This window comes from Emericellopsis atlantica (assembly GCF_019669845.1).
Source record: "Emericellopsis atlantica unplaced genomic scaffold F5Z01scaffold_39, whole genome shotgun sequence".
NCBI lineage: Eukaryota > Fungi > Ascomycota > Sordariomycetes > Hypocreales > Bionectriaceae > Emericellopsis > Emericellopsis atlantica.
This window is the reverse complement of record NW_025764741.1, coordinates 69,395-86,517: the sequence shown is the minus strand read 5'-3', so window position 1 is coordinate 86,517 and position 17,123 is coordinate 69,395. Positions and strand designations below refer to the sequence as shown.

Sequence of the window (17,123 nt, the reverse complement as noted above, 5' to 3'; positions counted from 1 at the left end):
TTAAATTCAACCTTATTCAATGTGTGATTCACAGCTTAATTGTCTTCAACAGCTGACATTATGAAGCCATACGTAAAGTCTACAAGCACTCTTTCAAAACTCCTACCAACGCCGGCGTACAGTCTCCAGCTATCCCTTAGGCATGTCGTCTCCCTTGGTAACTGCCCCTCGCCTGCTTCGGTTGACTACCGTAGGCCCTGCGTCCTTGTGTCTTGTTCCGCCCCATGCTCTGCCCCAGCTGAATGTCCACCCTCGGGGGCACCTTGAACCCAAAGCTCTTTGCCACCTTGGCCAGGTCCAGCTTGTTCACGTCGTACACGGAGCGCAGGCTGTGCGCCGCGTACGCGTGCAGGTATGAACGGAACGCGTCCTTGGCGCTCGAGTGCAGGTGGTAGTTGTCGCCCACGAGCTTCTCCAGCTGCGACTGCACGTTGAGGATCTTCTTGACCGGGAACTCGTACTCGAACACGGGCACGCGCGCCGCCTTGAGGTGCGAGAGGAAGCCCACCTCGTTCGGCTGGAGGAACATGAGACTGCGGCCCTTGGTGTTGGCGCGGGCTGTCCGGCCGACGCGGTGGATGTAGTCTGTCGCGTTGTCGGGAGGGTCGAACTGGACAATGTAGTCGACGGCGGGGATCTAGCAGAAAATCAATTAGTACTCGCGACGGATGGATCACCCAAAAACGGGCGGGGAATGACTTACATCGAGACCACGGGCTGCGACGTCGGTGCAGATCAGGATGCCGTGCGACGCATTGCTGAACTCAAAGAACGTCCTCGTGCGCTTCTCCTGCTTTTGCTTGCCGTGCAGATCGAGGACGGGCAGGTCAATGTAGTTGAGCAGCTCCGAGTAGTACTTGACCGAGTTGCAGCTGCTGAAGAAGACAATGACCTTTTTCCTCTTGTTCAGCCGCGCCGTCTTCTCGGCCTCGGTCTCGTCCGGCTTGGCCGCAGGCACCTTCATCATGGCCTTGAGGAAGGAGAAGAGCAGGACGAAGCGCCTGTCGGCGTCGCACAGGACGTAGCCCTGCTCCAGCCCCTCGACCGTGCTGAACTGCTTCTCCTCGTCGACGTTGATGTAGAGCGGGTTGGGGCGCAGCGAGATGCGCGCGAGATCCTCGACCTTGGTCGTCTGCGTGGCGGAGAAGAGCATCGTCTGTCGGTCGTTGACCTGGTCCTTGGGCTTCAGGATCTTGACAATCTGCCTCATCTCGTCCTCGAACCCGACCTCGAGGATGCGGTCCGCCTCGTCAATGATGAGCGACCGCATGTTCTTGTACACAAAGGGGGTGTTCATGAGGTGGTCCAGCAGGCGGCCCGGTGTCGCGATCAGCAGGTTGACGCCCTTTTGCAGCTTCTCGGCCTCGGCCTTGCGGTTCGCGCCGCCAATGACGATGCCGTATGTCTGCGAGTGGTTCTTCATGAGCTCGCGCGCGACGCCAAAGATCTGCAGTGCCAGCTCGCGGGTGGGCGAGACGACAATGGCACCGGTGCCGTTGCGCGGCTTGAAGCGCACGGAGGAGAGCATCTCGACGACGGGGATGAGGAAGGCGAGGGTCTTGCCGGAACCAGTCTTGGCGGCGCCGAGGACGTCTTTGCCGGCCAGCAGAGGTGGTATCGCCTGTCCATGTTAGCTAACCCAGTGTCATTGTTTGGAGCGCGGGGGAATGTTGCGTACACTGCGCTGAATGCTGGTCATTTTGGTGAAACCCATGTCTTTGATGGCTGACATGGTCTTTTCGGACAGTTTGAGATCCTCGAACTGGTCGGAAGCTGTGGTCGGTGGGAGAAGCGGTTGGCTCTGTGCTGGAAGATCGTCGGGTTCGCCATTCTCGGCCACATCGTCTTCTGAGTCCTCGCTCTCAGCATTGTCGTCCTCCTCGTCCTCGGGGTCCTCCTCTTCGCTTTCGCTGGGTGGCTCGACGGGCGGCGCGGGGCTCTTGATCTTCTTCGTCTTCTTGGTCACAGACACAGCCTCGGACCCCTCTGCGTCGCGGACCTTGCGCTTCTTCGTAACGGTGGCGGCGCCCATTGTGTGTGCTCGTGCGTGTGGTTCGTCGGGTAGAAATCGAGTTGTTGGTGGCAGGGAAATGCTGGTAGTGGTGGATGGCGGGCAGCAAGCACATTGAACTTTCTGGCGGTGCTGGGAAAAAAAAGTTGGGAAGGATCCACTTTTGCGGCCGTGGCTTATCGATAAGCTGACGTCGAGCACCCGAGATCCACTGATCCTTCGAGGGCCAAGCTTACAAGTATACCTGCTGTAGCCAACTGACATTACAGCCAAGACTGTGAGATTTCTGTCCTTTTCATTTCCATATACATATTGAGGATTGCCGCTGAGGCTCAGAAATTTCAAAAATTTCCCTACAGAGAACCTGCAATTGGCTCCTACAATGGCCAGAGCAAGGAAGACAGCGGCGGAGCCGTCACCCACACCAGCCAAAGGCCCATCAGCCACCACCGACACAGACACACCCAAAGTTTCCAGGGCCAGATCGATCAACTGGACCCCTCGTCTCGTTGCCGTCGCGCTACTCACCCCGATAGTCGTGGTGGCGCGCCATGCGCTTCGCGTGCCAAAGGATAGTCTCAACTCTTTCGCAGGCCGCTACCCTCTCAAGACAACGTACACAGGGTTCAAGCCCATAGACGGCTTGCTCGCCAAGCTCGTCTCGGCATTCTCCTACCTTCTGGCCGGCGATGAACCCAATGCAAAGGCGCAGTTGATGTACTTTGCGCCTCTCCTGGGTGTGACTCTCATGCTATGGACCATTGAGGGCTGGCGTCGCGGCAACCGGTACGAAGGCGATCTCACTGTGGCCAGCGTGGAGCGTCTGCTAACAAAGCGCAGGACCAGCTTGTACGGTATAGCCGTGCAGATATTTGGCGTGGGCCTCGTGGCGCCCATCTACTTCATCCTCTCCATCCTCTCGGACAGAGGCGATGCTCTCGAAATTGTAGTGCCACCGCAGATTGCAAAGAGTGTGTTCCCAGCCACCATTATCAGCTACGCGATCCCGACATTTCTCATGCTCGTCCCCACGAGCGATGTGGAGCTCCAGCAGAATGTTATCGCCTCATGGCAGCCCAGTCCCCTGACGTTGGCCGTCGTGACGACCTTTTTGGGTGTGGTGATCAAGCAGGCGGCCAGTGGAACGGCGCCCAAGAATCCCATGGCCAAGAAGACGCAGGAGTCTGCTGTGTCAGTCGAGAACCCGCTGTCTACATTGAAATTTGTCTACGGCTTGACATTCACGGTGGCCTTTGCGTGCCATGTCGTTATTCTGGGCTACATTGTCACCGAGCCCGAGCTCTCCCTCCGCGGCGTATTTTGCAATATTCCAGCACCTTTTGCCGTGTGGGATCTTGGAAACCCTGTGAAAACCATGGGAATCTTTATGAGATATGACCTGCTGCTGCTCACAGCGTCCATCTTGGTGTTCCTGGCCTACAATGCCTACGATCTCGTCAATCTCGGCTGCGTGGGGTCTAGTGAAGCCGTCAAGGCTGTTGCCTACACCGCCGTGGGGCAAGTGCTCGTGGGACCTGCTGCGTCCTATGTCGGATTCTGGAGCTGGAGGGAGAGCGCTCTTGCGAGAAAGAGGTTGTCTGTGAAGGTTTGAGGTGGTAATGCACGTCGAGGCATATATCACCTTATGATTAACGAGATGCAGAAAGCTTCACATGGCACAAGACATGGGACATTTTCGCAAATCAGAATGTAAACATTAAGTTTCTGTAAGAAGGACCGTGTGTATCGCTCAAAACTCTCATATATCACCCATCAACAAGCGTCCCCCCTTGGACAACCGGGTTTGTACCGAGATCAACCGCCTAAGGAAGCTTCTGGACGGGGTAGGACTGGTTGGGGGTGACAACCTTTCCGCCCTGGAGCTGCTTGTCGGTGTAGGCGGGCCAGGCAATGGTGCGGTCCTTGTTGTTGACGACGCTGAGGGTGGTGAAGCCGTTGCCCGCGCCAAATTGGCCGGACCAGCCGCTGGTGACGGTGTAGGCACCGCAGTTGACGCCGGTCTCGGGGCTGTGGGAGGCGGGCGTGGCGCTGTTCTGGCGCTTGACGGTGTAGCTGCAGCCCTGCTTGGAGCCGGCGTTGTTGTTGATGGTGAAGGACCAGGCGCAGTTGTTGTCGGGCTTGTCGCAGCTGCGCTTCATGCTCTCAATGGTCCAGGTGGAGGCGGCGGCCATGGAGACGGTGGCCACACCGCGGGCGTCCACGTCGGCGGGAGCAGCCATGGCGCCGGAGGCCAGGAGGGTGGTGAGGGCGGTGACGACGGAGAACTTCATGATGGCGGTTTGTTGGTGGTTTGTGGGACTGGTGTGAAGGTGCTTGGTGCTGATGAAGAGTTTCTGTCTCAAGGGAGCGAGACATGGCAACCTTATATACTCATGATGGCCTCGCCCTTGACCTCGCCTGCCCTTGCTGGGCCCTCGCCCGTTGCTCAGAGACGTGATCGTGGCCAGCGACGGCCGAAAGGCCGATGGCAAGTCGCGATGCTGTCAGCCAAGCCACCTTGGCCCCAGACCATCTCGTATCACCCTCGCCCAGTGCAGACCGAGCTGTCGATCAGGCCATGCTTGCGGTACGGTGCTACTGCAGCCTCACTCAGCTGACGTCTGAGCACCTGTGGTGCGCATCGGAGAATAGGCGGCCCCAGACGCCATGCCAATTGATCAGCCCTCGTATTGTCGCAGTGGAATCTTTCCAGGGAAACTCCACCTGTCCGAACATGGCATTGAGCGGCAGTGGGCGGTGGTGAGGAGTCGCTTGGGACTGGAGGTGGAGAGGGCGACGACGTTGTGCAGGACTCGATCCTTGCCTGTGCCCTGCTCGAATACGGTACGGTGCCTGCCTATTTTTGCCTCTACCCCACAGTTTAGCGAGATCTGGGCTGGCTTGAAGTCTGGGTGTGAGGGTGAAGTTGAGGTGGACTGGACCCTGGACGTTAAGCTCCTTTCTTCATCGCCAAGCGACCGTGAATGCCGATGAAATGCAACCGCGTCATGAAGTCCAGTCACTGAGAAGGCCATCGGCACGTAGACTTGATCAAACCAGCGCTAATCAGCAGTAGTCTCGGTCAGATCCGAGTCACGCTCCACCATCGACGTCGCGCTCGTTTTAGAAACACGGGAGATGGGGGGCGCCCAATATTGATCGAACATGACCTAGGCCCAAGAACACCGACAAGACGACGCCATTGCTTATTTCCAACGGCTGCTGCGACCAAGTCCCGAGGGGCTAGATCGTGGAAAGTCCCCGTGCCAGCGGCAATGCCGGCACCTTCTTAGACTGGCGTAAGAATGCTCCGCACCTTCTTTAGTTTACCTTGGTTATTCTTGGCCAAGATGCTACGCCGTCAGAGTGGGGACAGGCAATACGAACCAGCCTAACCTGCAAAAGTAAACAGAAGGGACTTTACGTAGAAGCAAGGGCTCATGCATGATGCAAATCGTCGTATCGATTGATTATTACCCGTACGTATGAGATCAGAAGACGACCAAGCCACGCCACGTAGTGTCCGTCAGCCCAAAGGTTCCTATGACTGAGAGAAATTCAGGATTTATGCCGCCAGTCATATCCAGCTCAAGCTAATTCACTAATAATGCCCGTGCTGCTAATCAAGGTGCTCTATGATATTCACTCTACTCTACTTTGGTCACGCCACAAGCCAACAGGGTAGATCCATCCGCGCCTCGATCGGACGCGGGAACTGTATGCATGTTGCGCCAGACTTGTGCGTATCCAAGCAATATTAATACATGCATACATTGATCGATGGACTGACCGGCTATGCAGCCCTGAACCGTAGCCATACACCGCCTCGCCGAGGCCCATGTGCTCTGGTCGATTCGTCGTACGTATACCATCACGACCGGTATACGCAGCTTACAACCTGCTCCTCGCGTTGAGGTACGTGCCGCCCAGTTGCAGCATCTCTGCCGCCTCATTGACCATTTCCTCGACAATCTCACCCGCAGGTTGTATCTTGGCAATAGAGCCCGCGACCTGGCCCATCAGGTGCGGCAGGTCAATGTCCTTGCCCTCGTCAATATCATGCTCAATGGGCGTGATGCCCTTGTCGCACAGCGCCTGGATCTCCTGCGGCCTCGAGTGCCAGTCCCTGATGTACTCATTGACCTTCATCCTCAAGGGACGCCCGCTGAGCACCAGTGTCCGGTCTGTCTCGTCGAAGCCGCAGCTGACAACCTCGCGCTTGTGCTCCTCGCTGCACCCGGCCTCCACGGACGCAACAAAGCGAGTGCCTACCCAGACGCCCACCGCGCCCTGCATGAGCGAGCTGGCCAACCCACGCCCGTTGGAGATACCTCCAGCCGCCACGACGAGAGCGGTCGACCCCTTGAGCATGGGAGGCTTGTACTGGCGTGCGACGTCGACGACGGCCGGGATGAGGACCGAGTTGGCAATGTTGCCCGTGTGACCGCCGCCCTCACCGCCCTGGGGGCAGACCATGTCGACGCCCAGCTCGAATGCCTTGACGGCGTGCTTGGGGTGTCCGACCATGTTCATGACCAAGATCCCCGCCTTGTGCAGCTTGTCAATAATGTGCTTGGGGGGCACGCCCACTGCGCTGACAAACAACACAGCCCCACTGTCAATGGTGATGTCGATGAGTTCCTCCAGCTTGCCATGCGTGTAGTCGTGGTTCGTCTTGCGCGCGTTGCCGCCAACCTGAGGCAACGCCAAGTCGACTCCGAATGGCAGGTTGGGGTGTCTGAAGGCCGCTTTCATTTCAGCAATAATCTCCCGTAACTGATCGGGCGTATACTGAAAACCACCAATGACACCTAGCCCGCCAGCGTTGGATACGGCAGCCGCGAGAGCACCGCCCGATGTGCGGGCCATGCCGGCGAGCACCACAGGGTGCTGAATGCCCAGCAGGGTCGTCAGAGGTGTCGTGATAGGACCTTGGGGCGCCATTGTGTCTGCGCTGCCTCGTCCGGCTCGAGCTTCCAAATGTCTGATAGTTGCAGGAGTGTTATGTAGAAGCCAGCGAAGAAGTGAAGATGAAAATTCGTGAAGAATACAATGGTAGGTCGAATGGGAGCGGACTGGAAGCTTGCCTTGACATTTGACTGTTGGAGCGCGCGCGCCGTGGATTAGCAGGTGGACCAACCAAATGCGGGGGAGCCGCCTTTCGTGGGGAAATTGCCCCAAATGACTTCGCGCCGAGGCACTTCCCGTATGGGGTACCAGCTCGCCGGAGTTTCGCTCCTCACGACAGTCTCATGACAGTCCGTCCGTCGTCATGACTTTGGAACACACGTGCTGCACCTCGCACCACCGAGGCTGTCGTGGTTAATGAGTGCCTTTAAGGATAACCGGAGCGCATTGCAAAGGCGGAGGTATTCGCGCAATGCGCTGGTCGTTGTCTCTTCAAGGTCGTCGTGAATGCACGCTCGATGCTGCTTTCAGGACTCATAGAAAGCACACGTCCCATGCCGCAAATTGAGAAGCAAATCGGGTATCATCATAGGCTTCAACCAAACCTTGGCAGTCTCGCTGGTACGAACTCATCGCCCTCCTCTGATTTGGAGGGTGACTTCGTAGCGGGTTGAAGCGGTGCTCCAGCTTCTGCAACTGACATTGACTCCTTTGCCGGCTCATACACCTCGTCCGGAGCCACGTCAATCTTTTGCCCCGTTGAGGGCTGCAGTTCGGGGCTATCCACCTTGAGACCTCTGGCCCTGGCCAGGTGCGCCGCAGCTTCTCTGCTCTTGGCGATCTTCTCATCTTCCACCATGCGAAGATGCTCTTCCTCCATCTGCATATCCTCAAGTGAAGGCATAGCTTCGGCGTCCGGTGTAAACGCCGATAGCCCGGACGGCACGCGTGTCAGTCGCAGGGAGTCGTGTGATGCGTTTGACCCGAGCGTCGTCCGTGACACTGTCCGGGAGCCGCTCAAGACCGGTCTTTTGCCCTTGCTGCTGCGTGTCTTGCCGCTGCTGCGATCATCTTTGCGCACCATGTCGTATGTAACATCATCGTCCAAAGGGACGGCATCTTCTTCACCCTCGCCATCGCTCGGGAACAGATCGCCTCGTGACCTATATGAGTCTGATGTGTCGCCCGAGCCAGCCGTGCCACTGCGCTTCCGCGATCTTACAATATGGCCGGCATCAGACGACGAGTCCGACCCCAGCAAGGGTTCGGCCTCTGCCGCACCAGGCTTCCCTGGATGTTCTTGTAGGTTCGCCGCGCTCGGCTTGTATCGGAGTGTGCCGCCCATTCGGAAGGGCAATTTGCTGAGAAAGCCAATAGGCTGGGTACTGGGAATGATCGTCGGGTCCTCGCCTCGAGACGGCCTCCTGCCCCCTTTTGTGCCATAGCTCATGCCTCGCTTTCGTTTCGGTTGCTCGACGGTCGCGCCGGCTGTATGGTGTTTCCTTTGGCTGCCCGTGCCCGCCAACAGACGATCCCAGTCCTCCCCTCCCCAGCCTCCCAGGATTCCCCCAGCCTGCTCCTCTTCTTCGTACCAGTCGTCGTAAAAGTCGAAGCTGTACTCTGCGCGTTCGCGCTCGCGCTCCCGTCGCCTCCGCAGCCGGTCCTCGGGATCGCCTATGCAAACAGCGGTGCAGGACTGAATCGAAGCGGCGACGGAGCCCAAGCAAGGGTTCACATAATGTTGCTGGAATGACCAGATTCCGGCGGCCGCATTCTCAGTGGCGGCTTCGGCATCGTGCGTGATCTGATTCCAGCGCTGACGCAGTCGAGGATCTTCGAGAAAGGCCATGGTCGGTAACGGATCGGCACTCGTGGGCGTTTGGCGTCGCGATCATTAGGTCCTTGGGATGACGTCGCTCGCGAATTGAGAGGCAGCGGGTGGGACAAGATTAACGCAATATGGCCAAAGTATTCGGGTGCTTTCAAGCGGCCACGGCAGCGCTTTGGCGCTCGCTATAATGCGCAGGTCTCGCGTATGCAAGGGGGAAGGAAGAAGCAGAGTTCCGAGGCCTGGCCTGGGGCTGGTGGTGGCTGGACGATGACTTCGATCCAAGTGGATCTGGGGATGACAGCCTGCAGATGAAGCGCGGGAGATCCCTCGTGTTATTGAGCTACCCTAAACTAGGTCGGGTATCAAGGTTATTACTATCTTATCAGATAATTCAGACTTTACTCGCGTCGAACACGATTTCTTCCCGTCGTTTTAATCAACATGGTGGGAATGACTGCCTGTAGGAGCGTACCTCATTCAGACCAATCTGAACACCATCATGTGTCGTCCAGAAGCCAGGTACCGTAGTACACGCCAATCAACGCCAAACTGCAAAAGAACAAGCAAAGACTAAGACAACCCAAAAATCCACACCAGAGCCCAGCTCATTGCCTCGGGATCCTCATGTTGGCCAAAACCCTGGCAAGCAACTCCTCCCTCGTAGCAGTGTCCCCGGGATACAGCTTCCTCTAGCACATCTCGTCAGTTAGCAGCTCTCTGCCCGAACCAAGGAACACCCACGGCAGCCAGCCACCTGCGCATATCCTCCCGGGACCAGCCCTCGGGGTCGCCTGTTGGATCTTGCTCTGCAGGAAACATATCGCTGCCCCAGATGGTCCACAGAGCAGCTGCTGCGACAGCGCCGCCGAAAGCTTGCAAGTGTTAGTGCATGATCATGTGGCTTGGGCGCGTCAACCTACCAAGAACCATGTTCTTCCTCACTATTAGCAATTTATCTTTTGACTTGGAGAGACAGAGCTTCGTACCTTGGACTTCATCATGTTGTCGAGTTGCGTAGGCATCTTGGCGTGGCTTGTGGAGACGATCTTCAAGCTGTGATGAATTGAAATGAGAGACCAAGTGACTAGGAATTGCTTGTTTGGACAGTTTGAGGAAAAGATTGAAAGATATATATAGGAGGATTCGGGTTTATTAGGTATGACTTTTGGGAAGTGAACATGAAAGGTGTCATGTCCTTAGACGAGGCCTAGAGAGAACGCCACATTAGGCGACGTCACCGCCACGCTGGCTTAACACGTGTGGCTAGTGTATGATTCTCAGCCACATCAAAACAATCAGCCACATTGTATCCACTCTTCCTCCCGCCCGCACCTCGTTGGCTGATTCTCAATGGCCCCGCGAGCGCACAAAATTGTCAAATCCAAAATCCCCATAGCAAATTACGCTTCAAGCCGCCGAAGCAAGACAAATCTTCATCCCCAATCACCAACCAATTACCGCCAAAATGCCTCGTGAGGTCGCTGATATCAAGAAGGTAAACAAAGACGCTTGTTGCGCTTAGCTTGTATACAACAGATAATTAACGTATCGCTAGTTCATCGAGATCTGCCGTCGGAAGGACGCCTCCTGTACGTTCCACACGACCGAAAGGATACACAGACATTGGTAGTAGGGACTAACGGTACAACAGCCGCGCGCATCAAGAAGAACAAGAAGGTTGGCAACGTCAAGTTCAAGGTCCGCTGCCAGAAGCACCTGTACACCCTGGTGCTCAAGGACGCCGAGAAGGCCGAGAAGCTCAAGCAGAGCCTCCCTCCCAGTGCGTCCCACTCTCTTTGCGCAGGCGGCATGCGGTGCTAATAGGCTACAGACCTGTCGATTGCGGAGGTGTCCAAGAAGAACTAAACGAACCACGATGGCGGCGGGAACGGATATCATGATGAATGGGCGTCTCGGGGTACCCTTTGCATTAGGCCACGACTCGAAATAAAAGTCCACCTCACAAACCACCAAATACGGAGTTTTGTCAGCGCGCGAAAATTGTGCACCCAGTCAACCGATGATGTGCTCAAATACCAGGACCTGCTTCTTGTGAGAAACGTCCAGCTTCTCGACTGTGCGGCCGAGGGGCGACTGGGACTGGGAGTAGAAGACCACAAGCTCGTCAGTCTCGGGGGATTCCTTTTCGAGGCGCCATCCCGCCCATATCGGGTCCTCAATCTTGAGATCCAGCAGCGTCCCTTCCAACTTCCGGTACTTTTCTTGCACGGCGGGCCTCTCTTCTGCCCGGATGAAGATTCTCTCAACCTCAAATGTCCCTTGTCCCGTAAACTTTGGCGGCGCACCCTTCTGGCGCAAACCGGCGGGTGCCATGTGGAACAACACCATGCTGTCCTCGCCTTCTGCCAGAAACTTCTTTATTGCCGCAAATCCCATCTGATTCTCCTCACTAGCGACCCACTGGTGATGCGCCTCTGGCGAGCTCCATTGTGCAGTGATGAGCAACGTGTGTGGTGTGCTGGACCTGTCAACGTAGACACTGCTGAGGTTTGCATCGCTGTGCGGATCGCGCAATTCAGGCTGGTGTTTGCGGACCCAGGTATCTTGGATTTCGAAGCATTCCATGAGCAGCTCGTACAGCTCTAGAGGCTCGTACGCGTCGCTCAGCTTGAGTAGCGCAAATTCGGTGACAGTCATGTTGATGGAGACTTCGTAGTGTGCGAGTTCAAGTTGCCGGCGAGAGTGAGGGGTGGTGAACGTTACTTGAGTGCGAGACACGGGCTCAGACCACTGATCGACTTCTCAGATACACGACCAACCATCCATTTGTTATGCAGCCATCCAAAGACCAAGGCTACAATGAGCTACGCGGCATTCCTCTCAATGAACGAGGACTGGAGCTACACTAACTTAGAGGAGTTACAGGACCCTGAACTTTTAGGCAATAGTCCACGCGCGTCTGGCATATGCTGACGAGCAATTGTCTACTGCCCTTGCTAGGCTTGTGCTACAATTGTATGAAACGCCGCCAGTATCATTACACAGGACGGAAACACGGCGGACTCCCAATTCGTTCTTCCCTCGTCCCAGCTTCACTGGACACATCCTCATTCAGTTCCTAGCCTCATCGTCGCACCGCTTCAGGCATAGCCTAAGGACAATCCTGGGCGCCATGCAGGGCGCATGCACCCCTCATGGTAGTGGTTTGGTCATCGAAGTTGGCACCCATCCCACGAGCGACTGGCACTGTGCTTTGTCACACAAGAGCGCTTCAAGACCGACTGGGCCTGACTAAGCCTGATGGACAACAATGCTCGCATCACATCCTCTGATGTGCATGCCACGCAGCGTATTAATAAACAGATCCCTGGGGAGTCCATGCAACCCAGGAGTCCGGTCAAAAACCCGCCGAAGGCAAAAGGCGCATTTTGGCACGCCTAGTGTCGGCGTTTTTCTTACCCCACACGATCCCAATCTGTAAGCCCGTCATCTGGTCTTAGTCTGAAATTACTACACCCAAGGCTCCATGTCCCTCCACGCAACATCGTACGACGCAATGAGGCTGTGATATCACAGTGTCTTGAACCGCTCCGACTCACGTTCCATTCGCTTTATTCCCTTTCTTGTTCATTTTTGCCCGCCGCTTTCCCCACGCGGAGACTTCCCCAGATCACTCAGAGTTCGACTCGCGCGACCCGCAAGTCAGTAGCGGCATTCCCACCACCGGATCGGATTTCCCCTTTACCCAAATCTCGAGATCAGCGAACCACCACCACCCCTTCGTCCGCCGCCCCCAAACGCAGGACCCGACGTCCCATCTTCTCGACATTCTTTTGCGCGACTTGCTCATGGGCGCCCCCGTCGATATGACGGCCACTACAAACGGTAACGCGAGCCTCAATGGCGACGGCCCCTCCCTATCGCATCGCATCAAGATGGAGCGCAAGCAGTCCAGTCCAATGGCACCAGCCTTCATGGTCTCCGCACCCGGCAAGGTCATAGTCTGGGGAGAACACTCCGTGGTGCATGGCAAGGCGAGTTGCGCGACCTCGAGACGAGGGCTCGGCTAACCTGGGACAAAGGCTGCGATTGCTGCGGCGATCTCCCTACGCTCCTATCTCCACGTCACGACCCTCTCAAAGTCCAAGCGAACAATCTCTCTCCGATTCCCCGATATCGACCTTGTACACACCTGGAGCATCGACGAGTTGCCGTGGGATGCTTTCCACCACCCCGACAAGAAAAAGACGTACTACTCGCTGGTGACGGAATTGGATCCCGATCTCGTGGCCGCGCTTCAACCACACATAGACGTTGTCTCGCCGGACCGATCAGAAGAAATCCGCAAGATCCACCGTAGCTCCGCGTCCGCATTCTTGTATCTCTTCTTATCGCTCGGTTCGCGATCGTTCCCGGGATGTCTGTACACCCTGCGCTCGACAATCCCCATTGGCGCGGGCCTGGGGAGCAGCGCATCGATATCAGTCTGCATGTCGGCGGCCCTCCTACTCCAGCTGCGAACACTCGCCGGTCCCCATCCAGAACAGCCCCACGACGAGGCCAGGTTACAGGTGGAGCGCATCAACAGGTGGGCGTTCGTGTCCGAAATGTGCATCCACGGCACCCCCTCCGGCCTCGACAACACGGTCTCGACACAGGGCAAGGCGGTCCTCTTCCAGCGCACGCTGGCGGCTGCCCCCGCCGTTCAGCCCCTGTGGGACTTTCCAGAGCTGCCTCTCCTGCTGGTGGACACCAAGCAGGCCAAGTCGACAAACCACGAGGTCCAGAAGGTCGCCAGCCTCAAGGCGCGCCACCCCAAGCTCGTGGGCAACATCTTTGACGCCATGGACCGCATCACACGCGAAGCCGCCGAGCTTTTGGAGGATGACGAGTTTGACGAGGAGGACGACACCTGCCTGCAAAAGGTGGGCGAGCTGTTCTCGATCAACCACGGCCTGCTGAGCGCGCTCGGCGTGTCGCATCCGCGGCTGGAGCGCATCAGGGAACTGGTCGATCATGAGGGCATTGGATGGACGAAACTCACGGGCGCGGGCGGCGGTGGCTGCTCCATCACCCTGCTCAAACCAGACGTCGCCCCCGAGAAGATGGCCAAGCTCGAGACGCAGCTGGACGACGAGGGCTACGAACAATTCGAGACGACCCTGGGCGGCGATGGCGTAGGTGTACTGTGGCCTGCCGTCCTGAAAAACGGCATGGACGAGGATGAAGAGGGTGGCATGGAGATTGACCTGGACAAGTTCCTCAATGCTGAGGGAACAGAAGGCGTTGAGCGCTTGGTGGGCGTCCATGGCTCGAGTGGTGAGCGGGAAGGCTGGAAGTTCTGGAGAGTCGAGAGTCGATGAGACATGCTTAGACAATGCGAAACGAAACGGGAAATGGGAGAACTCGGTGGGAATCGTGTGGGCGATGTTTCATGTTCCAATACTCACTGGTAGAGAATAACCTTACGGTGCTAATTTAGTTCATCACACAAAACGTCTAGCTCGAGGGATCCATGCAGCACTATTGATCAATTCGTCTGTGATCCAGTTTGAATAGGAGGTATGCAAATGCAATTATCATATGCCATCCATCCCTCTATGTAATTTTGTGAGACGCCTTTGTCATGCAGATCATTGCTCGTAATTCTCAGTCACTCATGAATATGCTTTCTACTCAGGCTTCTGCCCGTAAACCATGTAACTGCCTCTGGTGTTAGCAACTTTGTCGTCTCGCAGGGGTTCATGTTACCTACATTGTCCAGTACGCATGGACCCCCCTGTCTCTCATCTGCTTGCGGACCTGCGTCAGGTACACATCTAGCTCAGCCTTCTTCCATCCAAGGTGTCTGGTGAACAAGGCTGTGCTGAGCGACTCGAGCCCTCCCGTGATGGCGACATCCGCCCACCGACCCAGCATGCGGTAGTAGTCATCGTCCGCCCAGGGGCACTGGGGCCAGATGAAGATTTCTTCCTTTACGTTCACAAACCCAGCTTCTTCCATCTGGCGTTTGTATAACTTTGCCCCGTCTATACCCCGACCAGCAAGCTGTGTCGCCCGCAAAAGGTCGCGGCTCCAGGTCGCCAGCGGCGAGTCGGGATCCAGTGTGCCGTCCGAGCACTGTATGGGGGCGACAATGTCCTGGACCTCGCACCAGCCGCCCGGCTCAAGATTGGCAAAGGACTGTTTGAAGAACCGAGTCCAATCTGCTATGGCGCCCGTGAGCATGCGACAGAAGATGAAGTCGAAGGGCTCGTCGTAATTCCAGTCATCCTCCACGTCGTCGATCTGGAAGCATACATTTGGGGGCACATATTCGGGCTGTATGGGCGAAATGTCAATGCCGATGACCTGCGTGATGTTAGCATCGTGGTCTCCAAGTCACCTGTGAGTTCGTCTACCTCTGTATCGGGATGTTCTTGGGCTTGGACAGAGTTAGCAGCGTGCGGAGCTACCGGACATGCGCGGGAAGAACTCACCGAACTCGAGCGCCCAGGAACCTGTCCCTGTGCCGGCATCCAAGCACGTCCGTATGGGCCGGTCTCTCCCGGCTGGGCAGAGATACAGTCTACCCTCCAGCGTTAAATATGTGAGGTAATGTTGCACGTCTGATCTGTCAGACAGGTTGCTCCACCCGGCTCCACGAGGAGCAACATACCTAGTCGCCTTTTTTCAGACTGCGAGACAATGGTGATCAGCATGTGCCATTCGCGAGCTCACGTAGCAACAACGGACTCACCTCGTCGTTGGGTAGTACATAACGCACTGCGCCCTTTGTAAGCCACGTTGCCACACAGCGTGATGCTAGGTAACGTACGATGCTCCTTGAAGCCATGGTAGGTTCGCCCATTCTCGACCCGATACTTCATCACATCGGCTGTCAACTCTTGCGTCTCTCTGAGGTGCTTCTCCTAATCCCGTTCAGCTGTGTCCCATTGCGAGTGTAGCAGGGACCTCACCCCTAATGACTCTTTATCAGAGTTGCTGTCCCCTGAAGGACGCCTTCCGGAAGCCTGGCCCCGTTTAACATCGAATCACCAAACGACCCACGCAGACTAACCTCTGGTATTGTGACTGGCAAGTCTTGATCCCCTTGCTTGGCAGCTGTTTGCATTGTCGATGGATTTGGTACTGCCGTAGCTTGATCCTTTGCGGGTTTTGGGTTGATACTCAGAGGCGCTCCTCTTGCACCGCCCTCTTCCAATCTTCCTGGGTCTCCCATTTTGTCGACCCAAAGGCTGCACCACCAAATTCGGGATGCCGTTTCGAAGCCTGCGACTTGTCTCTTCTGTTCGGTAGGAATGAAGATGCACGTGAAAGCATGGGACGAGTTCCCCGACGCCCCTAGCTCGCCGGATCCGGAAATGTGCCAGATCTGGCGCCGCTACGAAGCTTGTAGTCGATTTCAACGACCGATGGTTCTGTGCCCGAAACAAAGGTGATGCGTCTCTGAGATAAGTGGCGTTAGGCTCAGGCGCTTTTATCCGATGACTTGGAGCTCGAGCTGCCTTTCTCACTGAACAAAAGAAGGCCCGTGAGCTGATAACAATGCTATTGAGGCAGAGTATGACCGCCCGGTTTGTTCAGCTGCTATTGTGCCTTCTTTTTTCGATCTCCTGGAGCAGCACTAGAGCGACGAAGCTTGGTAGCAGCGCGTGAATTTACCACCGTCGTGGGCGTTTGCTGGTCTGAGCGAGGCTCTTGATGAGGGTGTGCACTGCACACGCCGGTCGATGTTCGATGAGTTGTCTGTGGAGTGGGATCCGTCACTAGCAAATGACAGCGTCTCTCACGGACGATGCGCTGCAGGAATAGCAAGGATCAGGGACGAGGAGTCGAGGGCGAATGCGAGAGAAGGGGAACAAAAAGCCCTAATACGTAGTAGACGCGCAAGGGGGTAGTAGTGACTGCGTAAAAGTGCCCGGTTTTATTATAATCCTGCGACTTGCTTCCCCGTCGGCTTCAACTTTGTCGGGCCCGATCTGCTGGATCCATGTGGACGGGGTAGCCCGATGCAGATTCTCTGCAGGTAAAGAAGTCACCAACCAGCCCGGCAGGTGTGGACGGTGGGCGCAACTTACGCAAGATCCAGACCACGGAGAGGGGGGGTGTCAAGACTTGGAGAACCACCACGGCATGAGATCCATCAAGTGCTTGATTCTGCTTAAGACTATCGCTTGTTCTGGCCCGGTGCTTGGGTAACGAAACAAACTGGATATGGACCTGCGGCGACCCGGGAATTCGGTCGTCGGGTCGTGTATGGGAGGTGCCGATACGGTAATACTAGGCACAGTAGCCTTTGTGGTCCGGGCTGGTTCCATCCAGCTGGAGCAGCTGGAGCAGCTGGGACGCAAACGGCCCGTCTGGTTGGGTAGCACGCATGCTACCTGGTCGTTTCGTTTGGCTGGCTGA

At 56.4% G+C, this 17,123-nt stretch overlaps 10 protein-coding genes across 10 annotated transcripts; 3 read left to right on the top strand and 7 right to left on the bottom strand.

Annotated features, from left to right (window-relative positions):
* Positions 1 to 20: 20 nt before the first annotated feature.
* Positions 21 to 2,110, bottom strand: F5Z01DRAFT_666697 (P-loop containing nucleoside triphosphate hydrolase protein). Its single transcript, XM_046264248.1, has 3 exons — positions 1,679 to 2,110; positions 704 to 1,621; positions 21 to 637 (listed from the first exon to the last, which is right to left on the bottom strand). Exons 1-3 carry the CDS (start codon positions 2,030 to 2,032, stop codon positions 137 to 139), a joined length of 1,773 nt encoding a protein of 590 aa, XP_046114194.1. The 5' UTR covers positions 2,033 to 2,110; the 3' UTR covers positions 21 to 136.
* A 130-nt stretch (positions 2,111 to 2,240) lies between these two features.
* Positions 2,241 to 3,754, top strand: F5Z01DRAFT_379856 (uncharacterized protein). Its single transcript, XM_046259411.1, has 3 exons — positions 2,241 to 2,797; positions 2,852 to 3,624; positions 3,675 to 3,754. The coding sequence occupies exons 1-2, from the start codon at positions 2,394 to 2,396 to the stop codon at positions 3,621 to 3,623; spliced, it is 1,176 nt and encodes a 391-aa protein (XP_046114193.1). The 5' UTR covers positions 2,241 to 2,393; the 3' UTR covers position 3,624; positions 3,675 to 3,754.
* F5Z01DRAFT_378927 (uncharacterized protein) lies at positions 3,372 to 4,495 on the bottom strand. Its single transcript, XM_046259408.1, has one exon. The coding sequence runs from the start codon at positions 4,300 to 4,302 to the stop codon at positions 3,835 to 3,837; it is 468 nt and encodes a 155-aa protein (XP_046114192.1). The 5' UTR covers positions 4,303 to 4,495; the 3' UTR covers positions 3,372 to 3,834.
* Positions 4,496 to 5,443: 948 nt separating this feature from the next.
* F5Z01DRAFT_379319 (2-nitropropane dioxygenase) lies at positions 5,444 to 7,234 on the bottom strand. Its single transcript, XM_046259409.1, has 2 exons — positions 5,790 to 7,234; positions 5,444 to 5,728 (listed from the first exon to the last, which is right to left on the bottom strand). The coding sequence occupies exon 1, from the start codon at positions 6,953 to 6,955 to the stop codon at positions 5,903 to 5,905; it is 1,053 nt and encodes a 350-aa protein (XP_046114191.1). The 5' UTR covers positions 6,956 to 7,234; the 3' UTR covers positions 5,444 to 5,728; positions 5,790 to 5,902.
* A 280-nt stretch (positions 7,235 to 7,514) lies between these two features.
* On the bottom strand, positions 7,515 to 8,768 carry F5Z01DRAFT_629931 (uncharacterized protein; the record flags this gene model as incomplete). The annotated part of the gene is made up of 1 exon (XM_046261694.1): positions 7,515 to 8,768. One exon carries the CDS (start codon positions 8,766 to 8,768, stop codon positions 7,515 to 7,517), a length of 1,254 nt encoding a protein of 417 aa, XP_046114190.1.
* A 231-nt stretch (positions 8,769 to 8,999) lies between these two features.
* On the bottom strand, positions 9,000 to 9,932 carry F5Z01DRAFT_666686 (uncharacterized protein). The gene is made up of 3 exons (XM_046264247.1): positions 9,737 to 9,932; positions 9,671 to 9,683; positions 9,000 to 9,622 (listed from the first exon to the last, which is right to left on the bottom strand). The coding sequence occupies exons 1-3, from the start codon at positions 9,770 to 9,772 to the stop codon at positions 9,453 to 9,455; spliced, it is 219 nt and encodes a 72-aa protein (XP_046114189.1). The 5' UTR covers positions 9,773 to 9,932; the 3' UTR covers positions 9,000 to 9,452.
* A 143-nt stretch (positions 9,933 to 10,075) lies between these two features.
* F5Z01DRAFT_666683 (ribosomal protein L38e) lies at positions 10,076 to 10,733 on the top strand. Its single transcript, XM_046264246.1, has 4 exons — positions 10,076 to 10,245; positions 10,306 to 10,339; positions 10,402 to 10,530; positions 10,582 to 10,733. Exons 1-4 carry the CDS (start codon positions 10,216 to 10,218, stop codon positions 10,614 to 10,616), a joined length of 228 nt encoding a protein of 75 aa, XP_046114188.1. The 5' UTR covers positions 10,076 to 10,215; the 3' UTR covers positions 10,617 to 10,733.
* Positions 10,734 to 10,763: 30 nt separating this feature from the next.
* On the bottom strand, positions 10,764 to 11,408 carry F5Z01DRAFT_640403 (uncharacterized protein; the record flags this gene model as incomplete). The annotated part of the gene is made up of 1 exon (XM_046262516.1): positions 10,764 to 11,408. The coding sequence occupies one exon, from the start codon at positions 11,406 to 11,408 to the stop codon at positions 10,764 to 10,766; it is 645 nt and encodes a 214-aa protein (XP_046114187.1).
* A 968-nt stretch (positions 11,409 to 12,376) lies between these two features.
* Positions 12,377 to 14,219, top strand: F5Z01DRAFT_379886 (ribosomal protein S5 domain 2-type protein). The gene is made up of 2 exons (XM_046259412.1): positions 12,377 to 12,745; positions 12,794 to 14,219. Exons 1-2 carry the CDS (start codon positions 12,560 to 12,562, stop codon positions 14,072 to 14,074), a joined length of 1,467 nt encoding a protein of 488 aa, XP_046114186.1. The 5' UTR covers positions 12,377 to 12,559; the 3' UTR covers positions 14,075 to 14,219.
* Positions 14,220 to 14,383: 164 nt separating this feature from the next.
* On the bottom strand, positions 14,384 to 15,933 carry F5Z01DRAFT_677947 (S-adenosyl-L-methionine-dependent methyltransferase; the record flags this gene model as incomplete). The annotated part of the gene is made up of 8 exons (XM_046265409.1): positions 14,384 to 14,414; positions 14,467 to 15,062; positions 15,113 to 15,135; positions 15,191 to 15,319; positions 15,370 to 15,388; positions 15,451 to 15,476; positions 15,529 to 15,622; positions 15,772 to 15,933. The coding sequence occupies 8 exons, from the start codon at positions 15,931 to 15,933 to the stop codon at positions 14,384 to 14,386; spliced, it is 1,080 nt and encodes a 359-aa protein (XP_046114185.1).
* Between the last annotated feature and the right edge of the window lie 1,190 nt (positions 15,934 to 17,123).

Excerpts from the sequence above, each read along its gene's own strand:
- F5Z01DRAFT_379886 (XM_046259412.1), top strand. The coding sequence starts at position 12,560 with ATGGGCGCCCCCGTCGATATGACGGCCACTACAAACGGTAACGCGAGC. Across the intron at positions 12,746-12,793 it reads ACTCCGTGGTGCATGGCAAG|GCTGCGATTGCTGCGGCGAT; the intron begins GCGAGTTGCGCG and ends CCTGGGACAAAG.
- F5Z01DRAFT_666683 (XM_046264246.1), top strand. The coding sequence starts at position 10,216 with ATGCCTCGTGAGGTCGCTGATATCAAGAAG. Across the intron at positions 10,246-10,305 it reads AGGTCGCTGATATCAAGAAG|TTCATCGAGATCTGCCGTCG; the intron begins GTAAACAAAGAC and ends ACGTATCGCTAG. Across the intron at positions 10,340-10,401 it reads CCGTCGGAAGGACGCCTCCT|CCGCGCGCATCAAGAAGAAC; the intron begins GTACGTTCCACA and ends ACGGTACAACAG.
- F5Z01DRAFT_378927 (XM_046259408.1), bottom strand. The coding sequence starts at position 4,302 with ATGAAGTTCTCCGTCGTCACCGCCCTCACCACCCTCCTGGCCTCCGGC.
- F5Z01DRAFT_379856 (XM_046259411.1), top strand. The coding sequence starts at position 2,394 with ATGGCCAGAGCAAGGAAGACAGCGGCGGAGCCGTCACCCACACCAGCC. Across the intron at positions 2,798-2,851 it reads GGCTGGCGTCGCGGCAACCG|GACCAGCTTGTACGGTATAG; the intron begins GTACGAAGGCGA and ends AACAAAGCGCAG.
- F5Z01DRAFT_379319 (XM_046259409.1), bottom strand. The coding sequence starts at position 6,955 with ATGGCGCCCCAAGGTCCTATCACGACACCTCTGACGACCCTGCTGGGC.
- F5Z01DRAFT_666686 (XM_046264247.1), bottom strand. The coding sequence starts at position 9,772 with ATGCCTACGCAACTCGACAACATGATGAAGTCCAAG.
- F5Z01DRAFT_666697 (XM_046264248.1), bottom strand. The coding sequence starts at position 2,032 with ATGGGCGCCGCCACCGTTACGAAGAAGCGCAAGGTCCGCGACGCAGAG. Across the intron at positions 1,622-1,678 it reads TGACCAGCATTCAGCGCAGT|GCGATACCACCTCTGCTGGC; the intron begins GTACGCAACATT and ends TAACATGGACAG. Across the intron at positions 638-703 it reads TCGCAGCCCGTGGTCTCGAT|ATCCCCGCCGTCGACTACAT; the intron begins GTAAGTCATTCC and ends ATTTTCTGCTAG.